Genomic DNA, 25,542 nt, shown 5'->3' on the forward strand with positions numbered 1-25,542 from the left:
CTCAGTGTTCATGGATATTGCTGGTGTGCATACTTGTAGTTTAAAAGACATACATGCATTTAACCTCTTTTCAATTTGCAACTACAGCTATCAGATCATAACTGTTTGAAATTTTGCTTCATCAGACATAAGGCTTTCATTTGTGGGGCAAAATAAAAGGGTACTAGATCTTCAGTAACTGGATATGATACCTTCTTCTCAAAGGCTCTTTGAAATCTTGAACTCTCATAACTGAAACTCAGATAAGAAGTTATTTCTTTGATGGCTAACATGCTCCAAAGGGGTTTGTTCTCCTTTGGGCTCTTATAATAGAAATTCTCCACCTCCTTTTCTCTTTTAACATTCTATGTCCCAGGTGTGTAATTCATTAAAAATCTTTGGAATATGAATTTTAATATTAGTTATTCAATGGTGGAATGTCCTGTTTCAAGAGGTATGGAACCTTGCCTTACCTGCCCCATAATCCATCTTCCACTAGAGTTCTTCAAGAGAAGGTTCTGATTTCAGGTACAGGGAGAACAAGATGTGGGTTTTTTCCAACACTGAACACATTGTGCCTGAAGAACCTCCACAAGTCAGATGACAGGAAATTAATTTTCATTTGTGAATAGCTTGAAAATGGAGGGACAGAAAAGGGACAAATAAATTAGCACTCAATATCTGTGACAATGTAATATAAATAAAAGAATTAAATGCATAAAATGTACAATATTTTACAAAACATACCAAGAAGTTAGATATTCTCTTTAAGTATCCTCTTTGATCCTCAAGCATCTCTTTGTTTCAGTCTTCTCCATGGCATACTTATTGAACAGAGCTAGTCTTTGGAAATTCTTTCTCTTCTGTCACTCCTTCCCCTCCCCCACTCCCAAGTATAAGAACTTTCAGTCTAGTTTAGTAAAGCTATTTACCTAAGAAAGGAATTAGAAAAAGTCATGGATAACAAAGGCAGTTTGGGTATGATATATCAGATGTTAAAAACATTTTCTCATTTTATACTCACAATTACAACTACCTTGTGACATGGGTGAGATAATTTTTCTTATTATTTTATGAAAAAAAAAACCGAGACTCTAGAGTAGCGATTTGCTACCTGGCTTATCAGTCACAAAGTTAGGCTTAGGAAACAAATTTTTTACTATTTAGTCCAATGCCTTTTCACTACACCATATGCTATGTTCATTTGGGTAGTGGAATACAGACAATTGTTTGAATTTAAAATTGGAAAATGTTTTAGAGATATAAGAGATTGTGTCTTTGCCTTAAATCACTCAATTTTAAAAACAGGTATATTCTTTGCATATCTCTATATGATGGAGAATGTTTGCAGAGAAGGAGAACACCATTAAACCTATTAAAATAACTTTGGCGTGACATCTTCATGAGAGTAAGGGTAGTGAACTAAGGCTTTCTTGGTTTAAGGAAATTATTAATCACACACACATATACACATACACACAGACACACACACACAAGTCGCTTAAAATAGAGGAATATTAATGTTGCAAAACTCTAGGACAGGTACAAAGAACATCAAAATTTAATTTGATCATACTTGAAAATTCTCACACTGGTAAAAAAAATCTCACAAAAGTGAAAAATTCACATTATTCCTTATATATTACTTAAGAATGTATTAATTATTTTAAGTCTACTTGTTCTCTTAGTACTATTTTTCTTCCTTTGAATAACATGTTATCATTTCTTTTTTTTTTTCTACCTTGGATTTTTCTGACATAAAACGGTTACAGTCTACTTAATTCTCCATTACTTATTGGCAATATAGATCACTTTATGTTTTTCAATTACATCAATGTCATGTTCCAGTTGTTTCATCTCTGCTTCTAGTCTCTGCTTGCGGACCCTCTTTGGTAAGGAGTCGATAAATACAGAAAGGGACTGGAATTCCTTATGTACCTCTTCCCAGTTCTTTTTCAGACCCTGTAAATTTAAGAAATGCAAAGGAAACTGATAAGAACACTAAAATACTAAAATAAAATCATTCTGTACACTTTTATCATGTCCTTGGCAACAGTAACAAAAATACTGCATGAGGGCCAATTTCTGTCCTTGGAAGTGTGTTCAACTCCCATTGGGAATATTTATTTGCTATCTTTTTTATTGTAACTGCTCTTTAAAAACCTACCAATTAAATGCATATATCTAAAGCTAGAAATAACATAAAAAAAGTGGGAATAAATTAGAACAATAATTTAGTATATAACATTGTTACTATTTTAAAACCAAGCAAAAAACTCCTGAACTACTTAGAATTGATATCTGCAAATAGATTTCTGAATCTCTGCTTCTAAATTTGGCTTCATTTCTTTAAAGTGTTTTACTAATTTAGAAAATATATCTATTTTTCACTTGTCTGGAAAAATGAATTTTCTAACATGCCAAAAAGTTTTCTGGGATAATATATATTGCTCAAATATATAATATATTTTGCTCAAAGAATAGAGCTCTTCTACCATTCTAAGATTTATATTTACTTTCTAAATACTTTGCAGTGATTTAATTATTATTAAAAGTATTAAAAAAGCTGATTTAATATTCTAATCAATGTTTTATTTTCACAAAACTAAATCAATTCAAAGTTATGGATATCTTAGGAGTTACAATTTGCTTTCCTTTCCATAAATGCATTTCTGTCTGTGTATATATATATATATATATATATACATATATATATATATACATATATATATGGAGAGAGAGAGCATGTATATATGTGAAAATATATATGCATACACAAAAATATAATTTTGTGTTACAGATCATTTGTGGGTTCCCAATTAAAATGGTTTCTAATTATTGTTTGGACTTATTTTAATGCAAAACATTTTACAGTTTACTATAGAAAAATATATGTTTATATAAATATTTATTTGCACCAAGAAGCATAGAATTTTAAATACTGCTTGGAAAATGGGGTGGTAATTAATATTTTAAGATAGTATCAAAAGTTTCAACAGATTTAGTAGTTTTGAAAATGGGTTTTTAAATTATTAATGTCAACCTGTTTGTGGAATACCATAAAAGCTCAACAATTTAGATCCGGTTTTAAATTAATATGATAGATGCATTGAATTTTGATCAGTGAATAGCACGAAAACAATGTAAAGACTATCAGCCTGCCATCTGTGAGGGGTGGGGGGGAGGGAATCGAGATTGGGGGAAAATTTTAAAATTAAAAAAATAAACGAGTTTTTAAAATAAATTAGTATGATAGTAAGATAGAAAAGACTGAAGAGGATTATGGTAAGTCCAGGAAAGAGGACAAGAATGTCAATTTCTCAGATAATGGAGTTTATTAAATTAAACCAATGAGGTATGAAGGAAAGGTAAAACTAAAATGGAAAGTCTAAGGTGAGAGGAATGGAATAGCCCATGCTTAACAATAATTGAGATATGTTCCATCAAGCTGTCTGTGAAGGAATCTGGGGATGGAGGGGAACAACATGGGAGAGTAGAAAGAGCTAGTGGATTGGAAGTCAGGGGACCTGGGTTCAAATCTTAACTCTTCTACTTACCTCTTTGATCCTGGAAAATTCACTTCCCCTTTCTGAAAGTTTGCTTCCTCATCTGAATAATGAGGAAGTTGTATTAAATTATCTTTTAAGATTTCTTCCTGGAGCAGCTAGGTGGTGCAGTGGATAGAGAACTGGCCTTAGAGTCAGGAGTACCTGGGTTCAAATCCAACCTTAGACACTTAATAATGACCTAGCTGTGTGGCCTTGGGCAAGCCACTTAACTCCATTGCCTTGAAAAAAAGAAAGATTTCTTCCTGGGAACTTTCAATATAAAATTTGAAGTGTCTCCCCAGGTGCTTTACTACTGCTTCTAAACAGTGGTGTTCAGACAATGATGTTGACGCTACCACCTCTGTCTCCCTTAACCTAGAAATGATGCTCAGCTTTATTGTTCTCTGGGGTCTCTGGAACCTTTACTAGCTCTTCCTCCTCTTTCCATTCCCAAAAGCTGAGCATGGCTCAGCATTCTGTCCCTTGGATATCCCATATACTATCACAGCTTTAGTGACATTTCCATCTATGTTTCAAGTCTGAATCATTTCCCTAAACTCCAATCCCTCCTTTCCAGCTGTCTGCTGGATGCCTACAGCTGGATATTCAGTGTGTATTTCAAATTCTAAAATATCCCCAACAAAAATCTCTCTCTTTTATGTCCTTTTATTTCTGATGCTACCACCTTTCCTGTCCCACAGACTTGGATGTCAGCAGACCTTTGACTTTTTTCACTGCTGCCCCCTAATCCTCCAGGTCCATCAATATCAATTCTTGGAAATTTGACCTCCTAAGTAACTCTTATACTCCTCTCTTCTCTCTTCATTCACACTAGCTGCTGCTTCTCTATTTCAAACCTTCCTTAACTTTTCTGAGACTATTGTAATAATAGTTCCCTTTCTGGTCTTCCTACCACCAGTTTCTCCCTTCTTCATTTCATCCCTGTTCAGAGTATTCAGAGTAAACTTCCTTCTATATAGTTCTGATTATATCACTGCCCTGCTTAAAAATAGCATGGACAAATAATAAAAGACAAAACCAGAATCAGGGTCCAGTAGTTCCTCACCCAAATAAATTAAAATACACATTTATTAATCTTGGAAGTCAAGGCCTTCTAAAATTTGGTTTCACTCTACCTTTCCAGTCATCTAACATTACTCTCCCTTCATATACTATGTTCTAACCACACTTGGCTACTTATTACTTCCCAATCTCTTACTACCTTCTTTTACAAACTTACTATTGTGAATTCTTTTACTCACATCTGGCAAAAACAATCAATTCATTTTCTTTCCCTGGAAAATTCTCACCTATTGAAATCTTTTTCTTTCTTGGGGATTTAGTTCAGTTACCACCTTTTCCATGAATTCTATAAGTATAAGTCATCTTTCCATCTTCTAATTTCTCATACCAACTTTTTAAACTTAAGTAAATACTTATATTCTAGTTTTCATTAAAGCTATTTGTGTACATATCTTCTCTGCAAAGACTGTAAATTCCCTGAGAATAGGAATCATGTCTTATTTCATCTTTGTATTCCCAGCATCTAAGACAATATACATAATAAGATCTTATTAAAAATTTGCTGAATTTGAACTCAAAAATCAATGACAGAAGTGAGGGAAAAATAAATTATAATAAAGTTTTCTCTGACTTTCCATATCATTAAATCAGCCTTGATCCTAAGTTTAAATAGTCATTTCTACCATTAAAAGTGGGGGTTTTTTCTATCTCAGATGGACACATTTTTTTTCCTTACTTGTATTTGTTATTTTAAAAAGGATAGATAGGAATAACAGACGTTGAATCTAATCATAAAAATCAGGCAAAGTGGAAAATGGAGATTTATGCTCAGCAAAAGTTATTTGCCCCTACAGTGAAGGAGATGTAGAACAGAGTGCTGGTTAAGGTTTCCCTGTGGATGGTGAGATGTCTCTTTAAGATGTAGCTGTTTGCTGATGACATTGTTTGGTAATATTAAATGTTAACATTTCACTGAAATCTGTAAAGAGATTGACCTGTCTGTCCATCTATAAAAGATAGACCTAACAGTTTAAAAATGCCCATTGCTCAAATTTCAATATGTATCTGAATGCAAGGAGCTCTCCCAAATTGGAGTTTCATTATAACCACTTTAAGGAGGATGTAACAAAACTTCTTTGTCAATAGTCACATTAGGTCGCTAGTAGCTGTGGGTCTATTATAATTCACTTGTAAGAGACCCATAATAGTATAGTGAGGAGCATTCAGAGGGTATATGTGTATTTGTGGAAGGGGGGTGGGGTTCTTTCCACTCCAAGGAAGTATATTCTTTCTGAAATATTGTTTCAACTGAAAACTGCAGAAGAACTGAGTTAATTTAGCCAAAGTGAATCATATTCTTCAAGTAATTTCTCAGATTTACATTTTAGGAAACTACAATAACATTTTCATTCTTCCCTCTATTATTGTTTGGTGCAGATGAGACAGGCATTGTAGAGATTATTTTTCTGTCTATGAAGAACATATTCAAAAGAAATTATATTTTAGTCACAACTACAATTTAATCTACCTCTTTTGCTCCTATAGAAGTTGGAGGAAATCATGAAACTGTTGTTGACTGGGGTCATTATAAAATTATATTATCTAATCTCATCTAGGTCCTCACTACAATAAGGAAAAAATATGATTCCTTCTTTGAGTATCTCATTTTTCACAATGGTTATTCCAAAACTCATTCCTCCTCTAAATGAGCATCCTTCCCCCACCTTTTCAGCTAAAGACCTTGCCTCATACTTAAACCCCTAAAATTTGAGACTTAGCCAAGAGCTTCCACTTTACTTCCTTCCTGGCCTCACTTCACTCTGACATCTACCTTGACTCTCCTTCTGTCTGACCTCACAAGATGATGTGGCCTCACTGGCTTACCAAGGTTAACCCTCAAGATCATACAGCTAGTAAAGTAGAGAGCTGTGACTTGAAGTCAGGTTCACTGACTCTACCACATTCAGGGTTCTGCCCAGTGTCCTTCCCACTCCATTCCAGAGCTTCCTTGATAGTCATTCCCTTACATCCAAATTAGTCTATTTACATTCTCCTGAATATGCCAGGATATTCTGTTTTGTACTTTTTTCCTTATTCCATTCCACCCATCTAGAATACTTTATTCCTTTTTTTTTTTTTTTTTTTGGCAAAGGAATGGGGTTAAGTGACTTGCCCAAAGTCACACAGCTAGGTAATTATTATGTGTCTGAAGTTGGATTTGAACTTAGGTCCTCCTGACTCCAGGGCAGTGCACTATCTACTGTGCCACCTAGCTGTCCCACTCCTCCCCACTTATTTAAGTTCTTACCTTGTTTTTCCACATGCTTCTATGTTAGCCCTCCACAGAACTATTGTACCACCTATTGACTGCATCACTTATTTGTGATGAGCATGTGTTACTTTGGAATATTATTTATTTTGCTATTTACATGGCTTATTACCATCTAATAGTTCTTCCATAGAAGGAATTGTATCTCTCTGCAATTGAATCTCCAGATACTACATATTATAGGCATCCAAATAAAAAGTTATTGTTGACAAATGATCATGATATACTTGTATAGACTTATGCCAGTATATTTAACGCACTTATAAAATAAATTAGGAAGAAATAAAGGGTGTAGCCACAACTCTAAAAAAGAAAGCACAAAAATATGTCCTAGCCTCTCTAAAGATGATTTAATTTTAAGTCCAAATTTAACTTAAAATGTCTCATATGAATTTTTAAAAATTTTTTTATTATAGTTCAATCTTTAAATCTGTGGGATTCCATGGTAAGAGGAAAACATGTGAACCTAAGGATTAAGTTGTTTGAAAAGTGTGAAATTTGTTTCATATTACAGTTTTGTTTAGTTGCAGCTACCATAGATCTATTATACTGTAGATCTATTATAGAGCTCCATCTAGTGAGAAATAGCTAACCCTAGTATGGTATTCTTTTGAAAAATAAAAGCATAAGAGTGAAAGCAAAAAGGTAAATGTATAGGGCAAAATATGTTTACTATCTTTTTTTTTTTTTTTTTTTTTTTTAGTTTTTGCAAGGCAAATGGGTTTAAGTGGCTTGCTCAAGGCCACACAGCTAGGTAATTATTAAGTGTCTGAGGCTGGATTTGAACTCAGGTACTCCTGACTGCAGGGCCAGTGCTCTAGCCACCTGCTGTTTACTATAATTCTTAAGACAAAATTTAGAAAGAATAAATTGAAGCTGAGAGTTTGACTCAAATAAACAAATATATGACTATTCTTTTCCCCTCCAAAAAGTAGAGGGTTTTCTGGAGTTGTCACTGTTTCCATTGCATATTTTCCTGCTTTCAAAAATGAAATTAGAAGGTCAAGAATATTTCACGGATGTTCGGAGAGGCTGGATTGAATCTGTGTGCTGCCTAGCACTCACCTGAAGAACTGTATCCCTCTCTTCGTCAGAGAGGCGTTTCATAGCTGCCTTCTTCAGGTTCTCCTGCACATAGTTATCATATTCTTCTTGCACTCTTTTAACTTCCTCATTTCGCTTACATATATATTCAGGAATAGTGCCATAATCCTGAAAGGATTTTGAAAAAAAATTAAATATGATCATATTACTAAATGCATATTTCAATGTTTCCCTTTTATCTGTATGCCATCAAAACCTTCAATCTTGTCATCTATAAAATGAAGGTATTAGGTTAGGTGAATTCCAAGGCCCATCCTAAGTCCTGTGACTTTATAAACGAAGAAGAAGAAAATAAAAACATTGTTGAATTTGTTTGCCATGGAATATCTTAAAGATTTAATTATTCCTAATTTGATTCCAGCCTTTGTTCAAAATGATTCTATTGGATTAAATTTTTTTCTCCTCTTGGGACCAATGGATTTCATTCTGTTAAGAGAATAGAAATGGCTAACCTGATTTTTCTCTGATATCAGCTCTTCTTTGTTACCTGATTGACCCACCCCTGGATTATAATGGACATTTAGATTATCTACCAGATTGAGTTTTATTTCCTTATCTAATCCTAATCTATTGACTTTTTCACCTCTCTACCTGCCTTTCCTTACAAAACCCTACTCTTCATCTTTACTATGATCTTTAAGATACCTAGATCCTTCAATTTTCTTCTCTTTTTCCCATCTTGACTCCTTGATGAACTAATTTTATTTTTTAGATTTTTACAAGGCAAATGGGACTCCTTGATGAACTAATTTTATTTTTTAGATTTTTACAAGGCAAATTGGATTAAGGGGCTTGCCCAAGGCCACATAGCTAGGTAATTATTAAGTGTCTGAGGCCAGATTTGAACTCAGGTACTCCTGACTCCAGGGCTGGTGCTCTATTCACTGCTCCACCTAGCTGCCCCTTTGATGAACTAATTTAACTCTACACTGTCCTCCTCTCCTGAATTCTCTATGATCATGATTATACCCAGCTAAGTCTTGGCCTCTTATCACTCTCACCTTTACTTCTCACATCATGAAGTTGCCTGACTCCTTACCAAAACTAACCTCTCTAATTGTTCAAGTAATCCTATTCCAATTTGTCCCAGCCCAACAGATTGCCCCTTCTATTATCCCCACTCTTTCATTTATTTTCAATCTCAATACCTTAGTGTCTACAAATATGCCCATGTCTCTCCTATCCTGGCCCATCCTTGGTCCTTTCATCTCCACTACCAGTCCTATATATCTTATGCCCTTTGAAATGAAAGTCTGTGAAAAGGTTATTTATAATAGGTGCTCTACTTTTTCTTCCTACTATCTTCTTAAGCCTTTTTAGTCTAATTTATGATCTTATCATTCCACCAAACCTACTCTCTCTGAAGTCACTCATGATCTTTTAGTTTCCAAATTCCAAGGCCTTTTCTCAGTCCTCATTATCTTTGACCTTTCTGCAGCCTTTGACACTATTGATCACTCTCTCCTAAGTTTTTGGTACACCACACTCTCCTGATTCTAGATCTATCTAATTGATTACTCCTTTACTTCCTTTGCTGACTCTTCTTCCAGATCATGCCTTTTAATCATTTTCTGAGAGTTCTGTTCTGGGTCCTCTTCTTCTCCTCCTCTGCATTTCTTTACTTTGTGATCTCATTAGCTCTCCAGTAGATTTAACTGCCACCTCTATGTTGATGATTCTTAAATCTATCTCTCCTGTTGACCTCCAATCACATACCTCCAGTTGCCTTTCTTGAACTGGTTATTATATAGACATCTTACATTCAATATGTTCAAAATTGAATCCAATATTTTTTCTCCCTTTCTTACCTTCCCTTTTACTTATACCATTCTCCCAGTTCTTCAGGCTCACAATTATATCATCCTGGATTCTTTTCTATCTTTCCCTCCTTATATTCAATTTATTGCCAAGGCCTGTCCACTTAACCTTTGTAACATCTCTCAAATACACCTGCCTTCTCTCCTCTGATACCTCTGCCACTCTAGTGCAGGCCCTCATCACCTCTGGCCTTCATTACTGCAAGAGTTAGCTGGTGGCCATTCCTCTCTCCATATGCTGTTAAAGCGATTTTCCTAAAGTGCATGTCTGATTATGTCACCCCTCTATTAGTAAGCCCCAGTGGCCTCCAGGGTCAAATACAGAAAGCCCATTTTGGCATGTGTAGTCCTTCACAACCTAGGTCCACTTCAGTTTTTCCAGTCTTCTTACACCTCACTCCCTGAAGACATACCCTTTGTTTTAGTAATACTGTTCCATTGAATGGAGACACTCCATCTTTCAGCTGCTGGCACTTTTTCTAACCCCCATGCCAATGCTCTCTTCCTCCTTATTTCTGTCTACTGCCTTCCCTGGCTTCCTTGAAGTCTCATCCTCTTCAGGAAGCCTTCCCTTACTCTTAATTCCAGTTTCTTTCCTCTTCTTAATTTTCCACTTATATAGAACTTGCTTTGTATATATTTGTTTGTATGTTTTTGTATGTTTTCTCCCCCCCCCCCCCAGTAGATTGTAAGTTTTGGGAGGTTGAGAACTGTCTCTCACCTCTTTTCATATTCCCAAAGCTTAGGACATAGTAGGTATTTATTGAGTGAATGAATGACTGACTGAGACACAGACCAGGACAGGATCTTTGATTTCAATGACATAAGAACTTCTCAGGAGGAGGAACTGGGGATAGTTAGCTTGAAATAAAAAAAAAAACACACTTGATGAAGGTGACTGATATCCCTCCTCTATTATCTGGCAGGATGCCATCTGTTAGAGGGTTTGGACTGATTCATTAGGCAAACTTAAGCATAATAGGTGGATGTTCCAAAGACATAGTTTTATTTCTATTAACTAGTGCTTGCCCAAAACTGTGTTTTTCTTTTCCTTGCATTTCTAGAACTTAACCCAGTGGAGGCACCTAATAATTGTTTATTAACTGTCTGCTTCTTCACACAAGTTCTACCCAGAGGAAACTGTTTTGCATTTTACAAGATTTCTGTACTAAAGGACTAGATGAATCAGAGTTCTTGGTCAAAGCATTGGCATGTTAATGATCCTCAACATCACTCATGTGGGCTCGCTCTTCAATGGTACAGATCACAGATAATAGATGAGTTCTCATCCTGGGCAGCTCTTCTCCAAGTTTTCCCTGTAATTTCAAACTACAAAATGTCTTTTCCTAGGTGTTTCTATATTCTGCGAATATCGAAGTGGTGCTCAGATTCTCCCTCTGTTTACATAACTGTTGATCTTATTTTCTGGTCAAATATTGTCTATCCTGGAACCACTCTCTAACTCACCCTTCCTCTTGTGATGCAGGGAGGATGGCTGCTGCCCATGGAGGTATGTCTCTGATGCTAGAGTTCACGAGTCCCTACCACCTTCTTCCATGACTATCAGTTGCTATCAATTAGTCAGTCTGAGATATAGAAATAAGCACTTCTTAAATGTCTCCTATGTTATGTAGCAGGCACTTTACAAAGGGCATCCCATTTAACAACTCTGGGAGATAGGTACTATTATTATTCTGACAGTTGAAAAAGGTGAGACAGATGGAAGTTAAGTGACTTGCCCAGGATCACACAAATAGTAAATGTTTAAGACTGGATTTGAACTCATGTCCTTCAAACTCCAGCTTAGTGGTTGAGCTGCTATGCTAACTTGCTATCTCCCTTCTTTCCTTCAATACTTCCTTCCCGCATTCTTTACTATCTTCCTTCAATCCCTCCTTTCTTCTACCCTTTTTTCTTCCTTTCAATACCTCCTTCCTTTCTTCTTTTCTTTTCCTTTTCTCTCCCTGTCTCTTTCTCCCTTTCTTTCTCTACACACACACACACACACACACACACACACACACAAAGACAAGATGCCACCTACCTACTTAAATGTGTTATGGTACTCCTCTCCTATTTGGAATTTTTATATTATATCCTCAATCAAAAATACAAATACTTTTAGTAATCGTAATTCTTCATTTTATGTGCCTCGACATTAACAAATATAACATTATTTTATCAAAGCTAATTATTTCTATAGTTACATTTTTAAAGGAATCTTATATAAATTTAATGAAATACCATGTTGGAAAAATATTCTTTAGGGTAACATTTTGCTGAACTAAGTGAGATGCTTTTTATATTTATCAAAAGGTTGACCTTATTAATTCTTATTTAATATGATAGATGATTCTCTCACCCTCCCAGAGATGCCTGTGACACATTTGGTCAATTCAGTTCTTGATGCTACATTCTGTTTTCAGGTTTACCAAAGACATGCTGTCCTTGGTTTAGTTTCTGACTTTGTCAGTGTATTGCAGGATTCCACTGTGTCAAGATATCAGATCTTTGATTTGAATGACATGGTAACTTTTGCCATGAAATGATTTTTTATATTTTGGCTATATGTAGGATATGCACTTTGCTTTTTCAGCACAAACTTCAGATACACAAAGCATTAGTGCCCTTAGAATATAACTTTGATCTTTAGGACTATTATTCCTGGAAACTGTGACTTTGTAAAAAGGTCCATAACCACTTGCATGTCCTTATGTATTCATGTACTTTATGAACAAAATGTCCAATATATATATCTTGTGTTACTCTCTAGAATCTTCTGAAAAACTGTTAGGTAGGAAAACCTTTGTGAGTTAGAAATAAATTCTGACAATAACATCCAGCTTTCCTGTTAATGCCTTTGCCCATTTACCTGCATTGCTACTACAATTTTGCATATTATTCTTACAATGCTCTATATTTTAGTGGTCTATTCTTATAGATCTGAAAATATTACTTGAGAAATAATAGATGAATGAGACCAGTGACAAATGTACATATGTTCAATTTTTTTTCAGGCCATATAAACTTAAATCTGTCTACTATTTATACTTTTCCTACAAAATTCAGTTATGAAAAATGTCTTTCTGAACAATAGGATACAGGCACAATACTTTTTTCAGTGTCCAGAGACAATGGCAATTTTGTCAAATATTCTCAGGGTCTTGTCCCACATTCTGCAAAGCCAAATAAATTGTCTTTGTAAGTATTGATAATTTTTTATTTCTCAGTGCTTAACTCTCATATTAATGGGTTAAGTGGTTCTGGAGTTGCATCCCTATATTTCCATCATATTACTCCTAAATTCTTGCAAAATGATTAATAAATTAGTTTAAATTTTTCTCACAGGTTTGTCTTTGAACATTTATAATAAAGTAGTTATGGTCATTGGATTCCAAGAGGAAGATAATTAGAACTATTTAATAATTCATATAACTGGAAAGATGCCAAACAATTATAGTTTTCATCTATTCAAATATAAATGGAAATTGAATTATGGTGCCCAATGACAAATAGATTCCATTCCATCATATATTTGGCTAAAATCAGTTACAATGGAAGATTGGCAGTCTGGTTAGGAGGTCCTCTGATGGAATTTTTTTCTTTTATATTGAGATTTCATTGCTGTAAAGAAGTTTTAGTGAATAAACTCCCTCTATCAAAGCAGACCAGTAATTATTCTGCTACTCGCTTGTCTCTGGGTCTACTGCTTGGGAATAATGGGAAGTTAAATGATGTGGCCAGTATGAGACAGAATCAGTAATTGAACCCCATTTTCCTGACCCATAAGTTCAGCTCTTTTTCCATTACAATTCTCAAAGTGTAATAAATATTAATACATGAAATAATTATAAAGGCTAATTTAAAATGGTCATAGTTAAGCCTTTTAACACCATTTGTCACAAGACTACCTTTTTGTTGATGTATTTTGGAACAAGTCCTGAAAGTTCCAGACCATGTCTATCTCCAGTCTTGCTGTCAACATATACGGGCTTAGGCTTCCTAGCCACCCCCATGATGGCATCTGCTGCATTTGTGTTTATAAAGTTTTTTCCACTCTGAATTCCCATGACTGGATGATCACCCCTTAGCGGCACAGGAGGTTTTCTTGTATCAGTTTTATCCAGCTTTTTTTCACCTAAACATAAATTTTCTCGTCAGTATTACAAACAGAAAAACTATGAACACAAAGATTTTCAAGTATTTTGAGGGGAATAAACTAGAATTGAAAGATTTTATAATCTTTTATAAATTAAACATACCATAACAACTCTATGTAAACTATAAAACATATGAAATAAGAAGATAAACCAATAAAGTTTTTGTCATATATCTAATAGCTCTTTCACTGGTAGGCAGAAAAACCAAATGTGAAGGCTACCTCACTTACTAGTTTTATGGCCTAGTAGACTCTTTCCTGATTTGCAAAATGAGGATGTTGGGAGGATCAAATGATATATATGCAAAGTGACTTGCAAACTTTAAATTGCTACATAATTGTTAGTACTGAGAAATATAAAACAAAACTTCACATTCCCTGTTTGAGCTCCTTAAAAATAATTTTTTAAGATTATGTATAAAATTTTTTAATATATTATATTTACTATCTCAGAGGAAAAGTGTCATAAAAATCCACAAACCGAACAGTTTTTAAACCCTTAATAAGCCCATCACTTTTTAAAAGTGTCCTCATGTGAACATATATATTTTCCATATAATTTTTGGATATTCTTAAGGCTGTGTTCTAAGCAGATTCATAAGGCATAAGGTTGTAATTTGGTATGTCTCACAGACCTTCCCAAACTCCTTCTGGCAGATCCTTCACATTCTAATTCTCTGGTCAGTGCTTGAAAGCATTCTTTCCCACTATCTATGTTCTATAACATATTTACTTGATACTGTCTTTAGCAGCCAGCCCTGATTAACTCAGCATTCTGGCAATTTAATTCTTTAAACTTTTATTAATATGCATAGTGAGAATACTGGGTTCACATCCCATTTATATTCCTTATGACCTGCAAATCCTTAACCTCCTTGACCATTGTTTTTTTAGCTATAAAATGGTTTGAAATAATCAAGAAATTATTAATGTTAATTAAATGGGCAATATTGAAAAAAAACACACACATACACACCATCTGCTGTTGTTCCCTTTTACATTTTCTCCTTTGTCCACTATCTTCCTTCACCTACCAAGGTAAAGTCCTAATTTTATGTTTAATATTTAAGTGAAAAGTTAACATATCTTACACATCTAACACATATATAATATTCACCAATATTTTAATATAGTAAACAATAGTTGCTTTACACTTTTAACATTTGATACCTGAAATGATGGTTACTTACTGGGTGGTGGCTTTGGTGGCTTTGAGTTTTTCTGCAGAAAGTCTTTTGGGGAAGGAACTTCAACTTTTGCTGGCCCCATGGTTTTCCTCGCAGATTTACCTTTTTGTAACTCATCTTTCACACTTGTTTTAAATATTGATACATACCTTGAATTAAAAAGAAGTCCAAGCATTCAGCATTTTTATTCAAACAATTTCTAATAGTGAAAATGCACTGATTTTCAACAAATTAAATCTCCTATACTTATGGGTGTTGTCATCAAATTAATCCAAATTACCAAAACATAATGAAGTTTTAGTGTCCAAATCTGCTAATAGCTCATATTGGGCTCTGGGTGGAAGTAGGTATGTACATTAATGAATTTGAAAAGGTAGGCAATAAAATACAAAGATAACCATGACTTGGACACAATGACAGCAGGGTACTATTTTCCAGAAGTGTCATTTGAGAAACTCCTCAATGAGAAAGAGACTCCTGTCAAACCATTCCTCTACTCCTAATTCCTTAAGACTGAGCTCTTCCCTTTTCCTAATTATGCTACTGCCCCAAAAGCTTTATCTCATGATTTACAATTTGTATTATTCCTTAAAGTTACAATGAGGTCAAATTTTTAAAAAAATCAAATCCTATTTTAAATATATCCAGGGAGTCTTCTATTTCAGTGAATGATATTATGGTTATTAAATAGTTATTAGAACCATTATTTGCCCTTCTCCTATCAGTCTTTTTTTTTTAATCTGGCAATTCATAGTTAGTCTAAATATTGTGCATCCATGTTTCAGGGATTTTAGTATCCATGTTTAAGGAATTTTAATAGAATTCATGTTACAAAAATATATTATTATTGCAATGGTCAATTTTAAAAAATGAATTATTGTGATAAAATGACTAAACTTTTTAAACATGGAAAGTAGCAAAATATTTAACATTCTAAACAATTTATGGATTCAGCAGGGAATAAAAAGTTAGAAAACAATACAACTGAAAATTATGGCTATCTGGTCACCTCAGTTCTGAATCATATGATTCAAAATGTATCACTAAAAAGAAAACAAATAAGTATGCGAATGTTCATAAGACATTTTCTTTATGATGGCTCCTTGATTTCACCAATCAGCAATGATCTGGACCATGGCTTATACCATAGGGATGGTGGGCTCTTGAACCCAACAAAGATTGGTAAGAAAATGTTTTCCCTAAGTGATGAAAAAAACTAATGAAAAGGGTTTTATTTTATCTTTTTAATTTTTTTTTTTACATTTTTGCAAGGCAAATGGGGTTAAGCGGCTTGCCCAAACCACACAGCTAGATAATTTTTAAGTGTCTGAGACTGGATTTGAATACAGGTACTCCTGACTCCAGGGCCGGTCCTTTATCTACTGCGCCACCTAGCCGCCCCCTCTGAAAAGGGTTTTAAATTGAAAAGGAAAGACTTGAAAAAGAAAATACCTATTTATATCATCAAATTAATAAAATCAGAGTAAAGCTAAAATTTAGAGAAAAAAACAGGAAACATTATCTAAGAAAGGAGCCAGCAATGATATCCACAACTTCAGGTGCTTATCCAAAATGTTAACAAATTAGATAAATAAGAAAATTCCACCTCATAGATATCATTGAGACTTGGTAAACTGCAACCTTTGACTAGAATACATACCTGGCTCAAAATAAAAAAAGGGTGATGTGGGAGAGGGGATGGGAGGTAGGAAGTAGAGGAGCAGGGCATGGAGAAGATGAGAAGAGAAACAAACTGCTGAGAAGATAGAGTCAAATGATGAAATCCAGGAACCAGAAAGGGGAAGATGGGTAACAGGCATTAGGATGAAGATTGAAAAATGGAGAAACTGAAGCAGTAGAGACCCTGGAGTTTATTATAGAACACCTAGACTGAAAGAGAAAATGAATGATGTGTTTTGGCAACAGATTTCAAGTCTAGAAGAGAAACATGATAAAACAGTGATGGGAGACCTTCAATTATCTAGACATCTGTTGGAATGTTATCCCAGACAAAAAAGGGAAGCTGACAATTTTTTAAAAACTATAAATGTAATAATGAATATTGATACAACTTAATTTGAACTGTAATTATTTACATGTAATTAATTCCAATGTAAAAATGTCATAAATTTTAGTCACTCTTAAATTTCCATCAAGATTTTTTTTGTTCATCCATTATTACTTTTCTTCATCTACAGTTGAAATAAGCATGGGCTCTGCTCCCTGGCTTCTTTTCTCTTAGCAGTATTTCCTAAAGGGCTTTACAGGTATTTAAATATTCATGATGTCCATTCTTAATGGCATTAATTTTGTTACAGTAATGTACCACAGTTTAACCACTTCCTTATTTTTGTACACTTAGGTTGATTCCAATTATCTGCAATGACAAATATTGCCATTATGAAAATTTTTGAAAAGAGAGCCTTTTAAAAAATAATATTTTTATGATATAACATTATCAAATTCCTTATGATAGAATCACTGGATCAAAGGGTATAATTATTTTTGTAAATTTTTACTGTATTATATTGGATTGCACTCTATGATAAACCAACATTGAATTTCTTTAAATTTTTGTGTGTGTCAGTTTGATAAGAATGAGGTTGAATTTTTTATTTGTGGTTATTCATTAAGTTGAATATTTTCCAAGTGATTACTAGCAATATGGTACCTCATGAAAATTGTTTTTGTCATTGTCTTTTATATTTTATGAATTGAGAGTTTTCTTTTAAAATTTTTAAATAGTTCCTTATATATTTTGAATTCAAAGTTTTTGTTACATTTGCTATAATTTCCCTCAATCTCTTCTTTGTAATTATATTATTTTTTGAGCAAATTTTCATATAGCCAGGTCCTGATAACTATTTCTAGCTAGTTCTCCTAGGGAAAAGTCAGCTCTTTTCTTCAATTAAGTTAAATATTATTCCATCTTTTTTATCATTTTAAAAAATGTTTAAATCTATTTTCTAACTGAAATTCACTGAAACATACTATGTAAAAAAGGCATTAAATCTATGGCAAAATTATCAACCAATTTGTCCCAAATGCAATTGCCAATTAATGAATTCTTTCTCCAGGCTTTGTTTTTTATAGGTTAGTCAAACATTAATTTTTTTGTTTACATTTGGTTAGAGATTTCTGAAATTCAATTCCATTGAACTTTTGCTCTATTTTTTTGCTCAATTCTAGAGAGTTCTGTTAATAACCATTTTAAAAACATAATTTAAAGTATAGGAGTACAAGTCCATTTTCTGATTCTCACCACAGCACTTAGGACAATGCTGGAAATACTGGGGAGGGGGTCAATGACTACTCCCACTCCATTGAGAATTAATAGGAGAGAAGAGAGGAAAGCCAGATACAAGTCTGATTTGGGTCCTAGATTTTTTAGAGGTAAACCTCAAAGAGGTCAAGGAAAAGAGAGATAAGATGTCATGGCCTAAAATTCTACAAGGAAAGTCAATCTAGGAGAGATGACTCTCAGAAATGACATTTTAAAGATATGGCAGATAATGTCACTAGCAGGGAAAAGTCTAGTTGTCTAAAGGGTGCAAGTATTTTAGTAGTCACCTTAACTTAAAAAAAGACACATACTTTTCGTGACTTATCAGCAAGCAATCAAGGACAGGTAAGAGAATGAATGACCAAGTGAAGCATAATCCTGTATCATTCCAGGAATAGTAAATCTTAGAATTAGTTAAAACTAGTAAAGAATGCTAAGAACCACAAAAAGCCAGGTAATTTTTATAAAGCTATTTTGGGGAAAAGGAAGAGGTTTGAAGGACAGACTCCTATTTGGGGTTAGTTGGGGCGATGCTGATATTGGAGAAGAGGAAGAATTACTCAGCTTTTTTCATTTTTATTCTTTTTTGCTGCCAAGGAGAATTGTTTTTAGACTGGAAAGGACAAATATAGCAGCTAACAAGGAGTTAAAACTCAAGGTAAATAAGAGTTTTAAAAAAGCACTTAGCAGTTGGCATCTCTGTCTCAAGTATCTCCCTACTTTCATCCAACACTAGGCTGCCAGGGAAAAGTTTCTCTTTGTGACCATGTTTCTCCCCAGCTCTAGGATCAGCTAGAAGCTTTCTCTGGCATTTAAAGATCTTTCTAGCCTGGGCCCCTGTTACCTTTCCAGTCTTTTAGGTTACTCTGCTCTGGTTAATGGTTCTTGTCCTTTGTATCAAAGAAGACAAAAATGTTTGAGACAAATTACAGTGTGGCCAATTGTGGTTGAGCAGACCAATGCAATCTCGGGATGCTCAGCCACAGGTCAGACACAAATAGTTCACGTGCACACCTGGAGTGGGTACTCTAAATTTAAAAATGTCATATATCCTTTGAGCTGCTTCAATTCTGCCTTCCTCATAGAGTGCAGTCCCCCTTACTGATGAGGGCACCCCATGCTGGTTGCTCCTGTGCCAGTGTCTCCCAAGCTGTACAATCAATTCTAAAGCCCTTCAATGAGATCTTCAGGGCAGCCCAGTATTGTTTCTTCTGATCCCCTTGAGAGCACTTGCCCTGTGTGAGTTCTCCATAAATAATCTTTTTGGCAAGTGTATGTCTGGCATTGTAACAACATGTCCAGTCCATTGTAATTGCACTCTCTGTAGTAATGTTGGAATGCTAGGCAGTTTAGTTTGAAAAAGCAGCTCAGTATCTGGTATCTTCTCCTGCCAGGTGATCTTCAGAATCTTTCTAAGACAATTTAAATGGAAGCGATTCAGTTTCCTGGCATGGTGCTGGTAGACTATCCAGGTTTCACAGCAATGAAGTCAACACAACGGCTCTGGAGACCTTCAGTCTAGTAGTTAGTCTGGTATCTCTTCTCTCCCACACTTTTGGAGCCTCCCAAGCACAGCTCTGGCAATGTGTGTGTGTCAACCTCACTCAATCTGTACCTCCTTGAAAAGGGCACTGTCCAAGTAAGTGACCTTGTCCACAGTGCTTAAAACTTCAGCATCCAAGGCAATGCATGGAAGAATCACAGAACTGGAGAGCTGGAAAAGACAGCAGCAAGCACTAAGCCTTGTCCTTTGGTCTAGCTAATTCCTACCATAATGCACATAAAAGTAGTTTGGCCTTTGCTTGATGGTCTTTAATGCAAGAGAAATCCATCACCTCCCTGGACAGGTCATTTTGCTTTGATCTGGTGGGAGAATGTTCCCAATATCAAGCCAAATTTTTTTCTGTATCAGTGCTCTGACTCTGCTATCTAAGGTCAAATTCAACAAATTGACAGATCTTCAAATACTTAAAGATAGCTATCATGTTCTCCCTTAGGATTCTCTTCTTTAGGCCCTTAACTATCTTGGGTTTATCCTTCTCTGCATACTCTTCAGTTTATCAATGACCTTTAATACTTCATAATACCACATAATACTTCAAAAGATGTTTAATGAGGCTAGAGTGTACAGTGGGATGGACCATCACCTCTCTTGTACTAGCAGTTATGCCCTTTTTAGTAGAGATTGAGATTGATTTCATTTTTTGGCTGCCATCTCACAATGTTAAATCATATTGAGCTTTCAGTTCACTAAAACTTCCAGATCTTTTCCAGTTATCCTACTATGCCAGTCACAAATCTTATATTTATGAAGATGATTTTTGTACTCAAGATCAAGATTTTATGTAATGAAGTCAGTGAACCAGCCAGTGCCAGGAGTTTGAGGACAGTAGTCCTCTGAACTTGCACATATATTCCTATTTTTAATTCCAAGAGATCATATGGAAACTTTGGAGATCTAGTTTCCTATCATGACAATCTGGGATTTTTCACTGTGTGATGATGACAAGTCTTGTGATTGGCTCTGGAAATACAAGAACCAATGACTCTGGAGCTGTTAAACTGAACTGAATGTATATCCAAAAGTTTCAATCTCTCATCTCTTGGTCTGTTTCCTCCTTAGAGGTTGGAAGTGAGGCAAGGCTACTTTGTGCAGGTCCTGAGAGTTGAGGAAGGGTTTTGGCTCCAATCATCCTCCTAAGTCAGCTGTGAGTTCATCTCTGTAACTGGCATTTATTCTTTCCTCATCTTAGGCTAAAGGGTGAAGTAAACTCAAATACACAAGAGCTATCAAGGGAAAGAACAAGGCAAGGAGAAGGGGGCAGTCTGTGGGCCTAAATAAGTGGTTCAGGACACTGCAAATTACAGTAGAGAATTAGTCACTCTCTGTTTCTTCTCTCAGAAAGAAATGAAAGCAATTGTTATCCTTCTCTGAAACTAAATCACAGGAGCTTGGATATTGTCTCTGTATATGGAAGCATTTTACTAAAACTGATTTGATTAGCACCATGGTCAGCGGTCACAACCCAGTTGTAGACTTTCCTCTCATAATCTTTATAAGAAAAGCCAGGAGCATCATAAATCAGTGACCAATCAAGTGCTAAATTCTGTAACTAGTTTAGAGATAATAGCAATAAAAATGGGGAAAAATGGATTCTAAATGAGGAATAGTTATTAGAGGATGCTAGTAGAGGAATGAAGTGGATGGAAATGGAGGAGTTAAATCAATATTTCTATTTTTGTCCTTTAGGATCAAGTTGAGTGAAAGGAATAACTACTAATAGATGGGACTGGGAGAGGTATGATATCATGGGGGTGCCAAAGGAATTATAAATTTGTATATATTACCTAGCTCAGTTTTGGGTGTCCTTAGCGGAAATTCATTTTTCATCAAAAGTCATGAATTAGGAAAGGGTGAATTTATAGGGCAAGTTTGTTGAAAATAGAATAGAGGACTCAAAGGACAAAAAGTCTCCCAAAGATACTGTAGAACTAAATTGAGGAAAGAAAACATCTTGAATTCAAAGTAGTGAGACTAGGTGTCTGAGATTGGAGAAATCACTGTGAAAGATCATAAGGGATGACACACTAGCATTAGAAGATTATAAAATTAAGCAGAGGAAGCATGGTACCAGGGTAAAAAACAAATAGATTAAATTCTAGCTCTGCCACTTACTCTCTCTGTGGGCTTGGGTAAAGTAACTTGACCTCTCTGGGCCTCAGTTTCCTGTGTAAAATGAGGCTGGATTAGATATGATCCCTTCCAATTCTAAATCTATGATTCTATGTTCATGGGTAAGAACTTGAATTATAAATGGAAAGCTGAATGCTGGTTTTTAGAGTCTGACAGTCTGCACTGACTCTTACTATCAGTTCTGATATGCATTTTTGATACCATGAATGGAATTATGATAGATATCTTTTATGACTTCTTCCAAGGAACTGATGAGAGGATTCATCAGGATAGGATTAAGTACAAAGCTCTAAAGATCTTTCTCTAGATTGGTTTAATTAATTACTCAACATTTTCTGTTGAATCCATATAACCACAGTATTATTTAGTTCACATTTTTAACTATAAAGGATATCAAGAGACACAATCATAGGAATTGTACTTCTCTATTTTCCACTGTTCATGTATTAGTTCATCCTACCTGAGGAAAATTTCTACCCTCTTCTTCCTCAATGGTCTCTATATTTGCCCTATATCACTTTATGCCATTAGACGCTGGTGCAATTTGCTGGCTCTGCTAAATTCAATAGATAAAAATTTAAAAAGTTGTCAGGATAAAACATACCTTCTCCTCCCTATCCCCTAAATGGTAGAAAGACCAAGGACTTATATAGACTTATATAGAATAGAATATTGTACATGTCCTTGGATTGTGTATTTTTTCAATCTGGAAGAGGAGTATGAAACGACATGTAACTACAAAAGGTATAAGGTAGGGGACAGCTAGGTGGTACAGTGGATAGAGCACTGGCTCTGGAATCAGGAGTTCCTGAGTTCAAATCTGACCTCAGACACTTAATAATTACCTAGCTGTGTGACCTTGGGCAAGTCACTTAACCCCATTGCCTTGTAAAAAAAGGCATAAGGTATTTTACTGGAAAACTACACATATTTCAGTTAAATTCTTTTAGAATAATATATCTGCTAACGATTAGCTATTCAGTTTAGTAAATAAGAGTATTTTTAGGGTTAAAAAACCCCCAAAACTTTGGGGGGGAAAACTAGAACAAAGAAGAAGACTCCTCTGATTTACTTCATTTTTCTCTTCCCTGTGAAAAGAATAACTGTTAACCAGTCCAGTATTAGAGAAAATGAAGACATTTATTTCATCATTTACATGGGACAGAGCATTTTTTCATGGAAAAAATAAAACATTGCTCATTATCCCCTTATACACTGAGCCAGTTATGCATAGACAAATGTCCTGAAATTCAATTACAGGTTTTCTTTTTTATGAGAGAAAGTCAAAATTGGATTTTTTTCAACCTCTATTTAAGTAGACTGCTAAAAACAAGGTGTGAATTATGCTATGTATGTAGAATAGTAAATGATGATAAAATTAGAAAGCAGCCACCCACCACACTAACTTGAAGGCTGAGCTTTTAGTGAAAAGGGGCTCTTCAGTGTTGGCAACTTCAAACTTCAAACACTATGTTAAATAGTATAGGTGCTCCTACCTATGCTCTCAAACCTCAAGAAAATGTAACACCATTGAGACATATATGAATACACATATATAAATACAATATACATGTAAGTGTATATATGACTACGTACTATATATGTTCTTTTTGATGTACTTCTTAGTTGCTGCTCCTATGCTTTCAAGACTCAAGAGAATATAAGCCACTGAGACATACATGATACACACATCCACATGTACACATATACAATATAATATATATATATATACAATTACTACATATGTGTGTGTTCTTTCTGATGTAGTTTTGGGTTGCTGTTTCTTGTACTCTCAAACTTCAAAAGATTAATTTATATTAATTAATATATTATACCACTGAGACATATACGGATACACACATCCATGTGTACATATACATAATATACTATATACATATACACAATTACTATATATGTGTGTGTTCTTTCTGATGTAGTTTTTGGTTGCTGTTCCTTGTGCTCTCAAACTTCATAAGATTAATTTATATTAATTAATATATTATACCAATGAGACATATATGGATACACACATCCATGTGTACATATACACAATATACATATATGTGGACATATCACTTTATATGTGTATGTTCTTTCCAATGTAGTTTCAGTTTCTTGTGCTCTCAAACTCAAAAGATTAATTTATATTAATGTTATATTATATTACTATAACCACTAAGACATATAGATACATTCACACGTACATATACACAATATACATATATGTGGACATATCACTTTATATGTGTGTTCTTTCCAATGTAGTTTCAGTTTCTTGTGCTCTCAAACTCAAAAGATTAATTTATATTAATGTTATATTATATTAATATAACCACTAAGACATATAGATACATTCACACGTACATATACACAATATACATATATGTGGACATATCACTTTATATGTGTGTTCTTTCCAATGTAGTTTCAGTTTCTTGTGCTCTCAAACTCAAAAGATTAATTTATATTAATGTTATATTATATTAATATAACCACTAAGACATATAGATACATTCACACGTACGTATACACAATATACATATATGTGGGTATATTATTTTATATGTGTGTTCTTCCTGATGTAGTTTGTGGTTGCTGCTTCTTGTGCTCTCAAACCTGAAAAGAATATAAACCACTGAGACATCTATGGATACACACATACCCATAAATCTGACCACACACACACAGACAGACCAGACACACACACGCACACACAGACACACAGACACACACGCACGCACTCTTTGTTTCCGATGGAGTTCCGGGCCGCTGCCTCCTGGGCTCCCGCGGAGCCACACACGGCCGCACGCACACCCGCGTCCACACAATGCGCGCGCGTGAGTGCGCATGCTCTGGCTGACAGCACGGGCAGGTGCGGCGCTCGCGCACGCGCGCCACCGCCGCGCCCCCGGCGCTCCCCGCTCCCCCGCCCGCCTCCACCTACCTGGGCGGCTTGGGCTGCGGCTTGGGCTCACAGGGGATGAGGTTATAGATGCTCTCGGGCGGGTACACGGAGTCCATGCCCTCCCCAGCCCCCCGGCTCCGCTCAAGGCAGTGGCCGCGCTCCTCTGGCTCCGGCTGCCGTCACCCTCTCGGAAGGGGCTCCGGGTTGTTGACCCGGCGGTTGCCATGGGGACCGTTACCCCGGGAACAGAGCGCGAGGCTGGGAGGGTTCTCCCCTCCCCCCGCGGGGGCCCCGGGGACGTCACCGCGTCCCTCCTTCCAGAATCATCTTTACAGTTTGGCTCTTTCCCGCCCTCGGGACGTGGGAGGGGTCCAACTCCCTCACGGGCCGGGGAGCCCGCACGCAGGCGCACTGAGTGCTCACTGAGGGCCCGAAGGCCAGGCAAGCCTGTGGCGCAGGCGCAGTGCCGTGCGCGGCTCCGGCAGGAGCGGGGAGGGCAGAGGGGCGCAGGTGC

General features: G+C 35.6%; 1 protein-coding gene across 1 annotated transcript; it reads right to left on the reverse strand.

Moving 5' to 3' along the window:
* Positions 1 to 849: 849 nt before the first annotated feature.
* Positions 850 to 25,393, reverse strand: ENKUR (enkurin, TRPC channel interacting protein). Its single transcript, XM_074193027.1, has 5 exons — positions 25,068 to 25,393; positions 15,150 to 15,295; positions 13,712 to 13,938; positions 7,945 to 8,091; positions 850 to 1,941 (listed from the first exon to the last, which is right to left on the reverse strand). The coding sequence occupies exons 1-5, from the start codon at positions 25,142 to 25,144 to the stop codon at positions 1,768 to 1,770; spliced, it is 771 nt and encodes a 256-aa protein (XP_074049128.1). The 5' UTR covers positions 25,145 to 25,393; the 3' UTR covers positions 850 to 1,767.
* Between the last annotated feature and the right edge of the window lie 149 nt (positions 25,394 to 25,542).

Source organism: Macrotis lagotis, chromosome 7 (genome assembly GCF_037893015.1).
Source record: "Macrotis lagotis isolate mMagLag1 chromosome 7, bilby.v1.9.chrom.fasta, whole genome shotgun sequence".
NCBI classification, from domain to species: domain Eukaryota; kingdom Metazoa; phylum Chordata; class Mammalia; order Peramelemorphia; family Peramelidae; genus Macrotis; species Macrotis lagotis.